The sequence below is a fragment of the Dendrobates tinctorius genome, unplaced genomic scaffold (assembly GCF_039654945.1).
Source record: "Dendrobates tinctorius isolate UK_male_01 unplaced genomic scaffold, ASM3965494v1 ptg000319l, whole genome shotgun sequence".
Lineage (NCBI taxonomy): Eukaryota > Metazoa > Chordata > Amphibia > Anura > Dendrobatidae > Dendrobates > Dendrobates tinctorius.
Window position 1 is genome coordinate 2,104,994 of NW_027361986.1, and position 17,986 is coordinate 2,122,979.

The 17,986-nt window shown below is 44.6% G+C and overlaps 1 protein-coding gene across 1 annotated transcript in view; it reads right to left on the minus strand.

Moving 5' to 3' along the window:
- TESPA1 (thymocyte expressed, positive selection associated 1) overlaps nt 1-17,986 on the minus strand; it is a 46,157-nt gene that overhangs the window by 27,364 nt on the left and 807 nt on the right. Inside the window, exons 2-3 of the mRNA XM_073561424.1 lie at nt 17,003-17,174; nt 15,530-15,575 (exon numbers count right to left, since the gene is read on the minus strand). Coding sequence (XP_073417525.1) covers nt 15,530-15,575; nt 17,003-17,153 — 197 coding nt within the window. The 5' untranslated portion in view covers nt 17,154-17,174. The remainder of the gene's footprint in view (nt 1-15,529; nt 15,576-17,002; nt 17,175-17,986) is intronic.

The window sequence follows — 17,986 nt, forward strand, 5'->3', positions numbered from 1 at the left end:
TTTCAGCTTCGACCACTGCACGCCTGTCAACTCCATGTCTGCTCTCAAAGTGCCTGGCCGTGTATCCTCCCACAAATGCATTATGGCCTGCCTCTGCTCGCACAGCCGCTCCACCATGTGCAGGGTGGAGTTCCACCTTGTTGCAATGTCGATAATGAGGCGGTGGTTGGGAAGGTGGAGCAATCGCTGCAGCTTCTGCATACGAACGGAGTGTACAGGCGACCGGCGGATGTGCGCGCAAAGTCTTCGCACCTTCTGGAGCAGGGCTGTTAACTCCGGATAATTTTTGAGGAAGCACTGCACCACCAGGTTCAAGGTGTGAGCCAAGCAAGGTATGTGGCTGAGTTTTGAAAGGGCTATGGCTGCCACAAAATTACGGCCGTTATCACTAACTACCTTGCCTGCCTCAAGATGTACACTGCCCAGCCATGACTCAGTTTGTCGCTTCAAGTACTCGGCCAGCACCTCGGCGGTGTGTCTGTCTCCCAAACACATCATCTGCAACACAGCCTGCTGACGCTTTCCACTAGCTGCTCGATAGGGGGACACATCGTGTGCAACAGTGGCAGCTGCAGATGGAGTGCTCGTACGACTGCGCTCTGTGGACGAGCTGTCGCTTCTGGAGGAGGAGGAGGAGGGTCGAACGCCTACAGCCAACTGTTTCCTATACCGTGGGCTAGGCAGCACTGTCCCACCACCGCTGTCCCCTGCATCCACCACATTAACCCAGTGCGCAGTGATGGACACGTAACAGCCCTGGCCATGCCGACTGGACCATGCATCAGTTGTGAGGTGCACCTTTCCGCTCACTGACTGCTTGAGTGCATGGACAATGCGGTCTTTCACATGATGGTGGAGGGCTGGGATGGCTTTGCGAGAGAAGAAGTGGCGACTGGGTAGGTCATAGCGTGGTACTGCATAGGCCATGAGTTCGCGGAAAGCTGTGCTTTCCACCAACCGAAAGGGCATCATCTCAAACGAGATTAGTTTGGCAATGTGGGCGTTCAAACCCAGTGTACGCGGATGAGAGACTGAGTACTTTCTTGACCTACTCATAGTGTCTGGGAGGGTGAGCTGGACTTGAGAGCTGCATATGGTGGAACTAGCGGTGGACAGGGCGGACTGAGAGAGGGTTGATGATGGTGATGGAGTTGTTGTTCTTTCTGATGGCCTAGAATCAGTCTTTCGTTGATATAACAGTGGGATTCCCTGACTGCTGTGGCCTTGCAACGACACCTCAACATTTGCTGCTGTGCTAACCGGTGGGCTTACAGTGGGGGAAACAATGTAGCGTTGCTGACTACCTTCGTTGTGATCAGTTGCACATGTGGCACTTGAGGTTTGGTGTTGTGTCCACGCTTGCAAGTGCATGCTGGTTAAATGTCTAACCATGCAACTGGTATTCAAATTTTTCAGATTTTTCCCTCGGCTAAAGGTCTTTGCGCACTTCTTACAGATAACCTTGGCCTGATCATGAGGATTTTGTTCAAAAAAGTGCCACACTGCACTCTTCCTACTTTGGCAGACATTTTGCGGCCTAGCACGCTGTGATCTTTTGACCCTCTGGACAAGCTGTCCAGCAACTCTTTTGATGTTTGGAACCTGTCTTTGGAGTGCTCCGGGCCTGCCAGATAACAGCTGTTGCGATGTCGATGTCTGCTGTGGATGCTCCTCATCTGAGCTATTGGAAGCAGCACCCTCTTCCCCCAATGGATGCCAATCTGGGTCAACAACTGGGTCATCCATCACCTCCTCTTCTATGTCATGTGCACCTTTCTCTGTGTCACCGTGTATGGTGGTATAGTGTGCGGGAAGGGGCACCTGAGTCTCATCAGGGTCAAAATCTGGCTCTGTACACTGCGAGGACAATGTAGTGCTCTGAGTGAATGTACCAGCAGAATCATCCATCAGCGGCTGTGCATCAGTGCACTCCATGTCAGATTCATCTTGGCCTGGGTAATTCACCATTTGACTTGATAATCCAGGCATGGTATGTGAAAACAGCTCCATGGAGTAATCAGTAGTATGGCCTGCGTCATCCTTCAATCTTGGTTGGGGTGAAGGACACAAGGAAAGGTGTGGTTCATGAACATGAGCCTCCAATGACGACTCAGTGCTTTTACTTTTTACAACTGAAGAAGAGGAGGCGATAGAGCTGGAGGCTGAGTCAGCAATGTAAGACAAAACTTTTTCCTGATGCTCTGCCTTTAAAAGCGGTTTGCCAACTCCTAGAAAACTAAGCGTTCGAGTCCTTATGTAGCCAGACGATGACGCAGGGTCAGCACCTCCTGCATTCGGTCCTATTTTGCTCTTGCCACTACCATCAGATCCACCACCAACACCATCATTACCAGCTGCCAACCCCCGCCCAATTCCACGGCCTCTTCCACCAGCCTTCCTCATTTTTGGTAGAAATGTAGACAAAATCCAACAAACTATATAGTAATGTAAAACAAGGTACAAGGTGTCTATAGGACAGGGGAGTTTTAGAATTTCTGCACACACTTGTGGACAGTGGACACTTGTGGATTGTGTGCGGCCCACTGATATCTGAGCGCTATGTGACACGCTCGATGGCACAGCTGCCTGTGACCAAAGTGACGAGAGGATAATGGAGATTTTGAATCTCTGCGTACACTTGTGGACAGTGGACACTTGTGGATTGTGTGCGGCCCACTGATATCTGAGCGCTATGTGACACGCTCGATGGCACAGCTGCCTGTGACCAAAGTGACGAGAGGATAATGGAGATTTTGAATCTCTGCGTACACTTTTGGACACTGGACACTTGTGGATTGTGTGCGGCCCACTGATATCTGAGCGCTATGTGACACGCTCGATGGCACAGCTGCCTGTGACCAAAGTGACGAGAGGATAATGGAGATTTTGAATCTCTGCGTACACTTTTGGACACTGGACACTTGTGGATTGTGTGCGGCCCACTGATATCTGAGCGCTATGTGACACGCTCGATGGCACAGCTGCCTGTGACCAAAGTGACGAGAGGATAATGGAGATTTTGAATCTCTGCGTACACTTGTGGACAGTGGACACTTGTGGATTGTGTGCGGCCCACTGATATCTGAGCGCTATGTGACACGCTCGATGGCACAGCTGCCTGTGACCAAAGTGACGAGAGGATAATGGAGATTTTGAATCTCTGCGTACGCTTGTGGACAGTGGACACTTGTGGATTGTGTGCAGCCCACTGATATCAGAGCGCTATGTGACACGCTCGATGGCACAGCTGCCTGTGACCAAAGTGACGAGAGGATAATGGAGATTTTGAATCTCTGCGTACACTTTTGGACACTGGACACTTGTGGATTGTGTGCGGCCCACTGATATCTGAGCGCTATGTGACACGCTCGATGGCACAGCTGCCTGTGACCAAAGTGACGAGAGGATAATGGAGATTTTGAATCTCTGCGTACACTTTTGGACACTGGACACTTGTGGATTGTGTGCGGCCCACTGATATGTGAGCGCTATGTGACACGCTCGATGGCACAGCTGCCTGTGACCAAAGTGACGAGAGGATAATGGAGATTTTGAATCTCTGCGTACACTTGTGGACAGTGGACACTTGTGGATTGTGTGCGGCCCACTGATATCTGAGCGCTATGTGACACGCTCGATGGCACAGCTGCCTGTGACCAAAGTGACGAGAGGATAATGGAGATTTTGAATCTCTGCGTACACTTGTGGACAGTGGACACTTGTGGATTGTGTGCGGCCCACTGATATCTGAGTGCTATGTGACACGCTCGATGGCACAGCTGCCTGTGACCAAAGTGACGAGAGGATAATGGAGATTTTGAATCTCTGCGTACACTTTTGGACACTGGACACTTGTGGATTGTGTGCGGCCTACTGATATCTGAGCGCTATGTGACACGCTCGATGGCACAGCTGCCTGTGACCAAAGTGACGAGAGGATAATGGAGATTTTGAATCTCTGCGTACACTTTTGGACACTGGACACTTGTGGATTGTGTGCGGCCCACTGATATCTGAGCGCTATGTGACACGCTCGATGGCACAGCTGCCTGTGACCAAAGTGACGAGAGGATAATGGAGATTTTGAATCTCTGCGTACATTTTTGGACACTGGACACTTGTGGATTGTGTGCGGCCCACTGATATCTGAGCGCTATGTGACACGCTCGATGGCACAGCTGCCTGTGACCAAAGTGACGAGAGGATAAGGGAGATTGGATTGCTTTTAAAAAAGCAGTTTGCGGAGCAGTGGGTAAACAGCAATGCCAGCGTGTCAGGAAGCCTTAAAAGGCAGCCCAACAACCAACACCACTGATACACCACAATATAGCCTCCCCTTGCACTGCACACACAGTGACTTGTGTGTTGTGCAGGCCAAATCGCTAGCAGCAGAAGCAGTTTTTTTGTCTTCTTCCCTGCCTAACCCTCTCCCTACAGAATCAGCAGCAACCTCTCCCTATACTAAGATCGGCAGAAGTAAGATGGCGGTCGGCGTGCACGCCCTTTTATACCCCCTGTGACACCCACCAAAGCAAGCCAATCACTTGCATGCCCTTCTGAAAGATGGTGGTGACCCGTGCCTATGTCATCACGTTGCCCACAGTGTCCGTGGATCCTGATTGGCTGAAAAAGAGCGCAAAACAAACTTTTGAAACGCGACTTTGGCGCGTAAGTCGCCGACCTCGTGGCCGACCTCATCCTAGGGTCGGGTTTCGTTTCATGAAACCCGACTTTCCCAAAAGTCGGCGACTTTTGAATTTTTTCGACCCGTCTCGCTCAACTCTAGTTATCACATATAGAGCTGGAGACATTTCGATAACTAAGACAGCCGTCTTTTCACATGGTCCATTAAACTATTAAACCCAGTCTGACAAGTGACATACATGTATGTCACATGCCAGATGCAGGTGTATAAAGTGTTGGTCTAGCATGCAATGATTAAGGAATCATTTCCGAAATGCGTCTGCCTGTAGTCAAACCCCCCACAATCATAGTGGTGGACATTTTTCCCGATCTAGTCTTGTTTATCATGTATGTATTTTTATTTATTTTTCTAATAAGTTACTATTTATTATGAAGGTTTGGACATTGGATTTCCTCTATCTCCAGATTTAGAGGCTGTGCCCACACAATCCCTTGCAGTTGCCAGATGTGCTATTTAGCGGCCAGCGACCGGCACTTGCGCCGATCACTGCTGCTTATCCCCTTTAATGCAACTGTCAATACCACCACATCAAAACCCTGTCATGGGCAGTCCATTCTCCAGACCTGAACCTCATTGAAAACCTCTGGAATGTAATTAAGAGGATGATGGATAGTCACAAGCCATCAAACAAAGAACTGCTTAAATTTTTGTGCCAGAAGTGTCATGATCCCATGGTAGACCTGGGTGTCAGGGGTTAATTCTGGCAGCCTCACTCTGATTAGGGGAGGGCTTTTTATAGCCTCGGGTGGCTGGTAGTTTCGTCGGTTATACTCCTGCCCTTGGCTGAGTTGAGTGACCCCTGTGCGCTGTGTGTCTGTGCCTTTATACCTAAGTCTGAGTGTATATTCTGCTTCTGACCCGGTCTGTCGCTCACGTGCCATCCGTCTAGTGATTCTGTTCTGTCTGCTCCCTCTTGGCTTTTTGACACAGGCTTGTCCTCTGGCTATTCTCTTGTCTCGTTCCTGTATATTAGTATTGGTCCGTCTGGTTTTCTTACCCTCGCTTTGCACCTGGCTCTGCTTCTGTTATTGAGCTTGTCGGCGTCTGTCGCTCAGTCCCCTCTCTGCCCTACCTTCCCTGGCACTCTGCTAGGTGCCTCGGAGAGTCGCGGTGATACTCCCCCTGGGTTCCGCCCCCCCACCTTGGATCCGTGATATGAAGCAGTGTGAAAGACTGGTGTCAAGCATGCCAAGACGCATGAAAGCCGTGATTAAAAATCATGGTTATTCCATAAAGTATTGATTTCTGAACTCTTCCTGAGTTAAAACATTAGTATTGTTGTTTCTAAATGATTATGAACTTGTTTTCTTTGCACTATTTGAGGTCTGAAAGCACTGTTTTGTTTTGTTTTTTGAATTTTGATCATGTCTCCTTTTCAGAATAAAAAAACAAAGTATATTGCTTGGAAATTCGGAGACATGTTGTCAGAAGTTTGTAGACTAAAATAACAATTTACATTTTACTCAAAAATATATCTGTAACGAGAAAAATCAGACAAACTGAACATTTGGAAGTGGTCTCTTAATTTTTGCCAGAGCTGTATATATAATTCTAATCAAACTGATAATCAGTTTATACAGAATTGTCTAAAGCACAGTATGTGAGATAATAAGTACCCAGAAAACCAAGCCGTCAGCAGAGATATTTTGGCAAGTGGTTATCTTTATGAATATTGACAGTTGCAAGAAGCAGAAAGGATTTCCTGTTTTGGGTTATTTTTATCATTTCTCATAAACCAAAGAGATTTCATATAAGGACTATGTGAATCTACAAACCATAGAAAATATTCAGCAAAATGTGTCGTTTACCTACATGATACAAACAATAATCCGATTCTTAGATTGATGGAGTTGCAATTTTCTCTGCGGCTGCAATAATAACACAGTTCCATGCAGAAGAAGGAGGTTGGGCTGCAACTCTCTGCCCAGAGGTTAGAATTATCATTGTGCAGGAAAAACTTTGAGGGGACCACAAAAGAAAGCCAGAACCGCAGATGATGACTAAGTTGCATGCAAGTTGCATGATAAGATAAAAAAATTATAATTTCGTTGTTATCTGCAACTTAGGATCTGAGGCACCCAAAAGACTCTCGAAGACACTTACTGACATGCCACAAATGAAACAGTCAAAAGCAAATAGCATTGAAGTTTGTGACAAAAAATCCAGAAAACTGCAACAATAATGCCATGGTTGCAATGTGATTTTGCAGACTTTGCACGTTTGAAGTCATCCTGTGCCATAGCTTTAGGCAGACATGCGAGTCCTATTATGTACAGTATGTGTAATGGCGTCTGCAATATGTCCTGTATATGAGTGGTGTGAGTGCAACACCTAAGTGCATGTGTGTGTACCAGTGGCAGAGCATTGAGGGGGCAGGGGAGTGGTCACCCCAGGTGCCGAAGTCTATGGAGGAGTAAAATTTTATCCCATGCTCCCTTCCACCACATCTCCGTCAATGTCAAGTGATTGGCACCAGCAATCACCACTGCCAACTGGGACGGCACAGAGAGCCCAACCAGAACTTCTAATGCAGAGCGCAACGGGCGAGATAAGCAGCAACCAAGGTGACAAAAGATGAGGAGCTAATGAATGAAGACAGTATTGCGAATGCAGTGCTCATACATAGTTTCATATTTTTTAGGTTAAATGTAGACTTGAGTCTATCGAGTTCAACCTTCCTGTACACTGAAGACCAACATTGTGCACAGTATTCTAGATGTGAGATTATTCAGTGTCAATTTTCATTCATCACTAAGAGCTGCCTTTTTTACTTTATGTGCACAAACTTTTCGAGAAGTCTTTCGGAGTGGTTCCTTTCTGAAAAATTCCAAATTGTCCAATCAAAATATTGAAATTATGCTTCAGAAAAAAACTCTGCAAAAATGTCTGAAAAACTCTTTAAAACCACTTCAGGAAATGCTCAGGAAGTGATAAAACTCAGCAAAAACTCCCCACAAAAAAATTCAGTTTGCACGTATCAATATTTTTACACTTTTTTTAATCCTGAGGGTATGTGCACACTGATATTTTTTTAGGATTTTTCTTTAGCAGAAACTGAGTAGAAACATTCTATATCCTCCTCAAAAACTCAAAACTTCTAAAAAAAAGTTTAAGTTTTTGCTCAGTTTCTGATCCAAAACTGGAATGAGATGGGTTAAGGCTTAGGTTCAAGTTTAAAGTTAAGCTTATATCTATGAGTAGTCTAGGGGCTCATGCAGATGTAAGGTGCCTCAGCGGAGTAGTCATGGGTGAGCGGTAGCTCCTGCTTGCTCTGGCACCCTACAAGAAAATTGTGTCCCATTCTCAGTGTGCTGTTAGTTGTGGGTTGCATCACACTCACTTGTGGGCCATAAGCCTCCGCTAACTACAGGCTACCATCTTCAGGAACCACAGCACACAATCCAGGGGACACCAAGCACTCAACAGTCAAACTTTTACTGAACAGTTTGCAGTCATTACAGTGGAGCATGTGGGATAGGGCACAGCAGGTTACAGTATTTCCCTCAGATACCGGACATAAGTTCAGCCCTAGCAATCGTTCCTGATAGAGTATCTCTTTTCCTGCTGTCTCCACTACTTCTAAGGATTCCTCTCCACCGATGGCAGTGAACCTGGATTCCATCATCCTCCTCCTCTGAGGATCTTTGTCCATCTTCTCCTGCAGACCTGCAGGTGCGATGTGCCCAATGTCACAGCCGCCAATCTCGAGTAGATCCCATGGCTGCCACTAGGAATTTAGGGGCCCCACACTGGCAAAATTTTCGGGGGCCCTCTTTAGACTCCGCCCAGGCTCCACCCCGGCCCCGCCTCCACCCCTCGAACTGTCCAAAGTCCCACCACTCTCTCTTGGAAAAACTCCACTTCTCACCAATCACACATTAACAGTTCCCATCACCAGATCACACATATAGCCGGCAGCTTTTGCTTTGGACAAAAGATTTTTTAAGCCGCCATCACAACACTGTAGACTCTTTTGGCCGAGCCCTACTCTATTGTAACCTATTAAATATTTGTTAAAATATGCAATACAATTTAGGTACAGTATATTTTTATTTATTTTTCTATTTTTAAAATGACCAATAATATCACATACAAGGGACAATACCAATGCACCATGTCCAGACCACATATTACCACCACATAGCGACCTATAATACCACATACAAGGATCAAATACTGCCACACCATGACCAGACCACATATTACTACCATAGTGACCGAATAATATCACATACAAGGAACAAATGCCACCGCACCATGACCAGACCACATATTACCACCACAAAGTGACCAAATAATAGCACATACAAGGGACAAATACCACAACACCATGTCCAGACCACATATTACCACCACATAGGGACTGAATACTACAATGCTGATCAGTAATAAAAAAACAATACCATCACCATAAGTGCCATTATACCAGGAGAATTGTACTTAGTATGCAGTGTCTCTGTACAGGTAATACAGTGATCAATGACATTATACACAGGAGCTCTGTATATAATGTACAGGTAATACAGTGATCACTGGTGACATTATACACAGGACCTCTGTATATAGTATACAGTATATAGTGTCAGTGTATAGGTAGCACACTAACTCACCAGTGATGTATCTAGGTGAAGTCCTTCATCTTTGCTTTTCATCTTTCATCCAGCACAGATCGCCATCACGTCTTCCAGCCAGGACTCGTCTCTGCAGGAAATAACACAGTTATCTAGAGCTCCGCTTGCAGAACACATTACTTATTTTTTTCCCAACTTCTACATTACATCACATGAAGAAAAAAAGGCGACATAGTGTCACTCTACACAGTAACAGGACCATCCCCCCATTTAAAACAGTATACTCAAAAAATAAAATAAAGACATCACTGCAGTAATAATATCCCTTAATTAGCCCCTATGGTAATAATATTCCCCATCCTGGCTCCCGTGTGTCTCATTCCTGGCTTCAGCCATATGTTCTCCCATCCCGCCCTCATGAGTATCCATTGTGCCCCATATGATCTCCCCATCTGTCTCCATCGTATCCATCCTGCCCCATGATCCTGCACCCTTCCTGTGTCTTACTGCCACATTCTGCCCCCTCCTGTGTCTTACTGCCACATTCTGCCCCAGTGCCTCACATTCTGCCTCCTCCTGTGTCTCACTGTCACATTCTGCCCCCATTATGTCTTGCATTCTGCCCCCATGTCTGCATTCTGCCCCCATCATGTCCAGCATTCTGCCCCATCATGTCCAGCATTCTGCCCCATCGTGTCCAGTAATCTGCCCCATCATGTCCAGCATTCTGCCCCATCATGTCCAGCATTCTGCCCCATCATGTCCAGCATTCTGCCCCATCATGTCCAGCATTCTGCCATCATGTCCAGCAATCTGCCCCATCATGTCCAGCATTCTGCCATCATGTCCAGCAATCTGCCCCATCATGTCCAGCATTCTGCCCCATCATGTCCAGCATTCTGCCCCATCATGTCCAGCATTCTGCCCCCATTATGTCCAGCATTCTGCCCCATCATTTCCAGCAATCTGCCCCATCATGTCCAGCATTCTGCCGCCATTATGTCCAGCAATCTGCCCCATCATGTCCAGCAATCTGCCCCATCATGTCCAGCAATCTGCCCCATCATGTCCAGCATTCTGCCCCATCATGTCCAGCAATCTGCCCCATCATGTTCAGCATTCTGCCCCCATTATGTCTGCAATTTGTCCCCACTATGTCCAGCATTCTGCCCCCATTATGTCCAGCATTCTGCCCCATCATGTGCAGCAATCTGCCCCATCATGTGCAGCAATCTGCCCCATCATGTCCAGCATTCTGCCATCATGTCCAGCAATGTGCCCCATCATGTCCAGTCCAGCATTCTGCCCCGGGCCCCCCGGATCGCCGCTTTCAATTAAAAAAAAAAAAAAGTTCTTCCTTACCTGGCAGCGCTCCAGCTGCAACGCTCGCGCTCCCTCCACGCTGCTGAAGCGCGCACTCGCCAGCAACTGAACGTGACGTCAGACGCAGGCATCGGGCATGCTGCGGCTGACGTCAGCTGCCAGGCTCCGATTGGCTGGCGGCTGTTAACTATTGACGTGCAGGCCGACGGGCCCGCATGTCAATAGCGTTCAGCTGCCGCAGCGCCGCTAAGGGCCTGGTTTAGCATGCCGGTAGGGGCCCGGTGAGCAGATGAGACGGGGCCCTTGTAGATCCACATGGAGGAGATGTATGCAATCCTACAGCCCCGAGTGATAGGCCCATGTTAGCCCTAGCAACCCACTGCACTTGAACTCCAAGAACTTGCTTAGACCTTCCACTACTCTCAACAACCCATAGTATCTCTCCTATTATTAACACTATTCCCCTCCCATCTGTGGACCACTACCTAGCATTAACTATTCCTTATCTATTCCTTTCTCTTACCATATGTTACTAATAATCCTTTCTTGCTTTTATCTATAAACGCTTATCTTTATACACTATCATGAGTTTTGGCATTTGCCCCACTATTCTACACATTACCATAGCATATTTTATAGGGATTATACACATACACATTAAATGCATAAAACGTATAGCACTGTTCACATTGCACTTTATGCACGGTGGTTGTCTTCAGGGTAGGGATGGGGTAAGACAGTTCACATCCTCACATAAACATGTAAATCGGTCTGAGCTGACAATCAGTGGTGAGGGCAGGGGTTATACAGAGCTCATGATTATGGAGGACTACCTGGCAGCAGGTTTACTAGTCTTCTAATGTTAATCTCCTAATGAAACAGTGATTTTAACAAAACTATAGCATACCCAATGTAAGGTCACCGTGTTTGATACAGGCTCAGTAACTATACTGGGTGGATGCTGGCCATGTTAAGGCTTGTTCACACATTGCGTGTCGCTGTGTTTATTTTGTGTGTTTTTTGCAACATTTTACAGTACCAGCAATGTGAATTATATTTCTGAAATCACAATCAAATTTTTTTCAAATCTGTAATATGCCAATTAATTCAGCATTTTTGAAGCGTCTTTTACCCATTCAAATGCCTAAAAAAAATCAAACAAAATGCTGCAGAAACATTGCAAAATACTGAACATGAGGACATAACCTTACACAGAAAAAATCTGTCTCTAACAACATCACGCAATGCTGTTAAACAAATAAATGGTGCTGTCAGGTTCATCCCGCAGCGCCAGTTCTGCTTACCAAAAGTGTCCCACTGGGTGCGTGCATCTCAGCACTGAGATCTCATCTCCCGAGATCTTGGTGCCGAGATCTCCATCTGCGCATGCCCCGGCAGCCATTTTCCCGGAGTCCACCACACAGTAAACCTTGTAAGTGCAGGGGCTCTGGGATTTTATAAAATGACGGCAGGGCTCCCACACCACCAAACACCCACAGTGGCGCCCATTGGAACACCCCTTCATCCCAGCCTGTGGCCTGCAGCAACGCTCCACTCTTGCCTCCTCCAGCAGCGACCCTGGTACCCTGCATCACCACGGCAACCCCCATTTGTGGAGGTCAGGCACTCAGACCATCCTCATGGAGTCGGTTTCTAACTGTTTGTGCAGACACATGCACATTTGTGGCCTGCTGGAGGTCATTTTGCAGGGCTCTGGCAGGGTTCCACCTGTTCCTCCTTGCACAAAGGCTGAGGTAGTGGTCCTGCTGCTGGGTTGTTGACCTCCTACGGCCCCCTCCATGTTTCCTGGTGTACTGGCCTGTCTCCTGGTAGCGCCTCCAGCCTCTGGACACTACGCTGACAGACACAGCAAACATTCTTGCCACAGCTCGCATTGATGTGCCATCCCGGATGAGCTGCACTACCTGAACCACTTGTGTGGGTTGTAGAGTCCGTCTCATGCTACTGCGAGTGTGAAAGCACAACCAGCATTCAAAAGTGACCAAAACATCAGCCAGAAAGCATTGGTACTGAGATGTGGTCTGTGGTCCCCACCTGCAGAACCACTCCTTTATTGAGGGTGTCTTGATAATTGCCAATAATTTACATCTGTTGTCTATTCCATTTGCACAACAGCATGTGAAATCGATTGTCAATCAGTGTTGCTTCCTAAGTGGACAGTTCGATTTCACAGAAGTTTGATTAACTTGGAGCTATATTCTGTTGTTTAAGTGTTCCCTTTATTCTTTTGAACAGTGTATATATATATATATATATATTTGTGTGTGTGTATTTATATGTATATATACATATATAAGCAAAAAAACAAACCCTCAATTTCCCTATAATATATTTAGAAATAAAAAACAAACATAGTAAGTATTGCAACATCCATTTCTTCTTACGAATCTCTAAATTTGTTTCAACACATAAAAGGAAGAAATCATCAGAAGTATATACATTATATAGTCTAAATGTAAATTATATTATATATATATACTGTATATATATATACACACACATATATTAAGTAAATATAGAGCTGCGGCAAAAATTAAGAGACCACTTCCAAATATTCATTTTGCCTGATTTTTCTCTTTATAGGTATACTTTTGAGTAAGCTGTAAATTGTTCTTTTAGTCTACAAACTTCTGACAACATGTCTCCAAACTTCCAAGCAAAAACTTTTGTTTGTTTTTTTCTGAAAAGGAGAAATGGTCTAAATTAAAAAAAAACAATGCTTGCAGACCTCAAATAATGCTAAGAAAACAAGTTCATAATCATTTAGAAACAATAATACTAATGTTTTAACTCAGGAAGAGTTCTGAAATCAATATTTTGTGGAATAACCATGATTTTTAAAAACAGCTTTCATGCGTCTTGGCATGCTTGCCACCAGTCTTTCACACTGCTTCTGGTGCAAAAATGTAAGCAGTTCTTCTTTGTTTGATGATTTGTGACTATCCATCATCCTCTTGATTACATTCCAGAGGTTTTCAATGGGGTTCAGGTCTGGAGAATGGGCTGCCCATGACAGGGTTTTGATGTGGTGGTCTCTTAATTTTTGCCAGAGCTGTATATACACACATATATTATAATGGCTGTCAGACACCTAGCGGTTGGGAGATAAACTTGATGTAATGATTTGGAACATATAGGACTAAAAGGGGTTAATCGGCCATGACAGATTGGCAGCTGAAGAGTTGTGAGAGACTGTTCCTTACCATATCTCTACCCTTGGGCCTTGTGTGTATGGAGATCTCCTAGATTGAATACTTTTGCTAAAGGACTAAGAAGCTGGACTCTAAGCCAGGTGGGCTAACCAGCACTATTGTATGAACTTGATGCTTTATGTTGTACTTTGAGCTGGACAAGTGCTGTATTTGAGTTTACCATGATGTGGTTTATGAAGACTACAATAAACCAGCCAGACTTTAAATAGAAACGGTTCCTGTAATACCTCCTGACCTTAACCCGATTGAGATGCTGTGACATGACCTTCAAAAGGCGGTTTATGCTCGGAAACCCACCGATGTGGCTGAAGTACAACAATTTTGCAAAGATGAATGGGCCAAAATTCCTCCAAAGTCTTGTAAAAGACTCATTGTCAGTTATCACAAACTCTTGATTGCAGTTGTTGCTGCTAAGTGTGGCCAAACCAGTTTTTAGGCAGGGCAATCACTTTTTCACACAGGGCCCTGTAGGTTTGAATTTCTTTTTATCTTCATTTAAAAACTGTTTTTAGGGGTTACTTGTGTTATCTTTGTCTAATATTTAAATTTATTTTTTTGAGCTGAAAGATATAAGTATAACAAACATGCAAAAGAACAAGAAATCCGGAAGGGGGCAAACACTTTTCATACCACTGTATATATACTTTATTTAAGGTATTTTACATGAATGCCTGGACTCACCTCAAGTGTTGTGCTAGCAACTTGCGCAACCTGTAAAGTGAGCAGTTCTGCCATGGGTTTCCACTAGCCCGAGGTTACAAACCCATCTTTAAGTTATAGCGGTAATTCACTGACCTTGGAATTTTTTTCTTCTTTTCCACTACATTTAATGTTATATTGAATGGTGTCATTCAACACTACAGCTCATTCCACAAACAACAAGCCCTCAGCTTTAAAAAAAAAAAACATTAAAAAGTTATAGCTATTGGAAGATGGGAAGGAGAAAACAACAAAAAATTGCCCAATCCTAAAGGGGTTAATGATAAGTCAATACAGAAAATATTTTAAAAAGATGGATAGAGATGTAAGTGAAACAGATTGAGTGATAAATGTGCAGAGTGATAGTTTTACAGACAAACATTGAGTGTATTTGCCTTTTTAGGATTTAATGGAATATCTTCAGAAGAGTTTTCAGGACATGAACTGCAGGACAATATGAATAGATGTTATTTTCTTTTCAATGACAGGCGGATTTCCCATGTCTGCCAATAGTAACAATTTATGAGAGATGCAATTTTCAATAGTTATGTTTATGAGGCTCTGTGATTCTCCTCGTCAATTCACATTCAACGATATTGACCAATATTAATCTAAAAGACAAGCCGAAACTGCAGAAAGTTTCTAAAACATTTGGCTATTTTCTATAAATATCTTAGCTCCAGGTTCTTCACTTTGACTATGTCTTCTCTAAATTCCTGGTAACAATCCTTTACTTGCAATGTATAAAACTGTATGGCTGCCATTGTCAGACTTTTGGCTTGCTTCATCCTTCCCGTTATAATGTCTCTCGCATGAACACCTGGCACTGCCGCCAGCATTCGGACCGGAGCGTGCTGGCGGCAGTGGGTTCATTCTCTTGCTATGAATTCTTGAGTTGTGAAATTGTATTTACTTTTTTATTTCTGTTATCCTCATTATAGAGGAGTCACAGTTGCTGAAAATTGGTCAGGAGGACTAGCAGTACCATGCTCACTTACCTGCAATTTTTTAACCAGTCTTGTATCATCTCCGTAGTACAATCCTCTAAAAGAAAGAGAAAACTTGTGTTGGCTGTCATATTATGTACTCTTCCCCTTATTTCATGCTATGTCCACAGATTATAATGATGCAATAAGTATCTCAAAGGACAATGAAACATGGAGTATAACATTGTGCCATATGCTTCACATTTTGATTTAAAAAGATGTATTGGTAAAAAGACTTTCTATTTTGGAATGTGAAAGGAGCCTTAAGGTGGCCATACTCATGAGACAGGTAACTCTCCTACTACATGAATGGCCCATGACGGATAGGAAGAGAGTGGAAATGGTGTTATTCAAAGCTTGTGGGCCCCAAAGGAAAATTTCTTACAGGACCCCTAACTATCATGGATCTGTGATAGTATTGATCTTATAATATGAATCAAAGGGACAGTTTGGGTTTCTCAGGCTGCAGGGCCTGGGTGCAACTGCAACACTTGCACCTACTATAATTACACCTCTAAACTGTGGAGTAACTCACTTCCAAAAAAAACTGATGGCATCTAGAAGGAGAAGAAAGGCATCAGGAGTATGGATGAGTGGACCTGTTGAAGTTCGTGTTCATCAGGTTCGACTGAACTTTGGTCCAAAGTTTGGTTTGTGTACCAGAACTGTACCCGAACTTGAACCTGTACCCAAACCACATAGAAATCAATGGGGACCTGAACTTTGAAGCTGGAAAATCTCTCTCTCCCACTCCTCCCGAACGCCTGAACTGTAAAACGGACTTCCACGAGAAGTCCATGTTCGGAGTTCAGCACGGTGTCCCCATATGAACCTCAAACTTTACAGTTCGGGTTTGCTCATCTCTAATTAGAATTCAAGCTTATAGTTATGTACCCCAACATCATCTCAGAGGGAAACGTCAGGAGGCCTCCAAACACAGCACATGGTTGGCCAACCTCCCTGAAAACACACTTAAAATGGTCAATTTTGTACAGGAATTTTTCATGTGAACTTTGTGAATGTTGAAGCTCCTGAAAGTCACTGCAGCATCAGAATGGGAGCAAATCTGTAACATGTAAAAACACCTAATACTATGACTCCGGCTCATCAAAACTGGAGTTATGTACAATGAACAGTGCACTGGAGTAAGGTGCACTAAATTGATTAACAGGTGTGCGCTTCTTAATGAATTTGCCACTTTTTTCAGCTGCCTTGTGCAAGGGACAGAAATGTAGGCTAGTAAGGGGCTGGCGGAGAATTCTGGCTTGAGTTGCGCCACTTATAAGTTATGATGGATTTGTTGGGTGCGCTCAACAAATTTTCATCTTGCTCAAGCCATGCTCACCATCAAAACATTTATGAAGAAGGTTGGGCTTAAAATGTCAAAATCTACTACATTTTTTACAGCATATCATACAGTTTTGTGTCAGAAAACCAGCAAAAAGTGCTTGAAAAATTAGAGATCATTAAGTTTTCCATACTCACCTTCCAAAAAATCATCATCCACATCTTGGAATGTGAATTCTGGCATTGACATTATCATTGCTAGTGAGTCCTCCACTTCCACGCTATCGTTCACATGAAGTGACCTTGACCAGGCGAAACGCCTGGCAGATGAGAGGATGCTCATTTTCATGGGTTGTAGAAACTGTGATTGCTGAAAACAATTGATATAAGACAACCATTAAAATTATATATAAATATATATATATTCCAAAAAATGGTAGTACAGTCTAAGGCTGGTTTCACGCTTGCGTTTTTTTGCGCAAAAAACACATGCTTTTTTTTCCCTATACTTTACATGGGTGCGCATACACATGCGTTTGTACGCGTTTGTATGCGCATGCGTTTTTTGTAGTGTGCGCTCGGGCGCACAAAATGCATCCTGTTGCATTTTTTGTGCATCCGACTTGCCCCAAAAATGCGTTTTTTTTCACCCAAACACCCATTATAGTCTATAGGTGCGCCTATGTGCACTTGGTAATGCGCACGTATGCGCAAAAAAAGCACCCAAACCCGCAAAAAACGCACACAAACGCATGATGCGTTTTTTATGTGCGTTTGCACTGCGCACGGTGCGCAGCGCAAAAAAACACAAGTGTGAAAGTAACCTAAGGCTAGTTTCACATTTGAGTCTTTGTGCGCAGCGCATCGTGCGCAAGTAGAAACGCATCATGCGTTTTTGCATGCATATGCGGTTTTTATGCGCATTCGTTCTCTAGGTGTTAAACCAGAGTCTACACATGTTTACTCGTAAAACGCATGCGTATGCAAATGCAGGAGTAAGCATGTCCATGCGCACGCCTGCGTTCCCATAGCCCGTAATGCATTGTTTTGACACATTCCGTGCGCAAGCGTATGCATGCGTTTTCTGACGCCTTTGGGCGCACCCAAAAATGCAACAGGTTGCGACCGGTGCGTCTAGACTCACACCTTGAAAAAACACATGCGTGCAAATGCAAGACCATG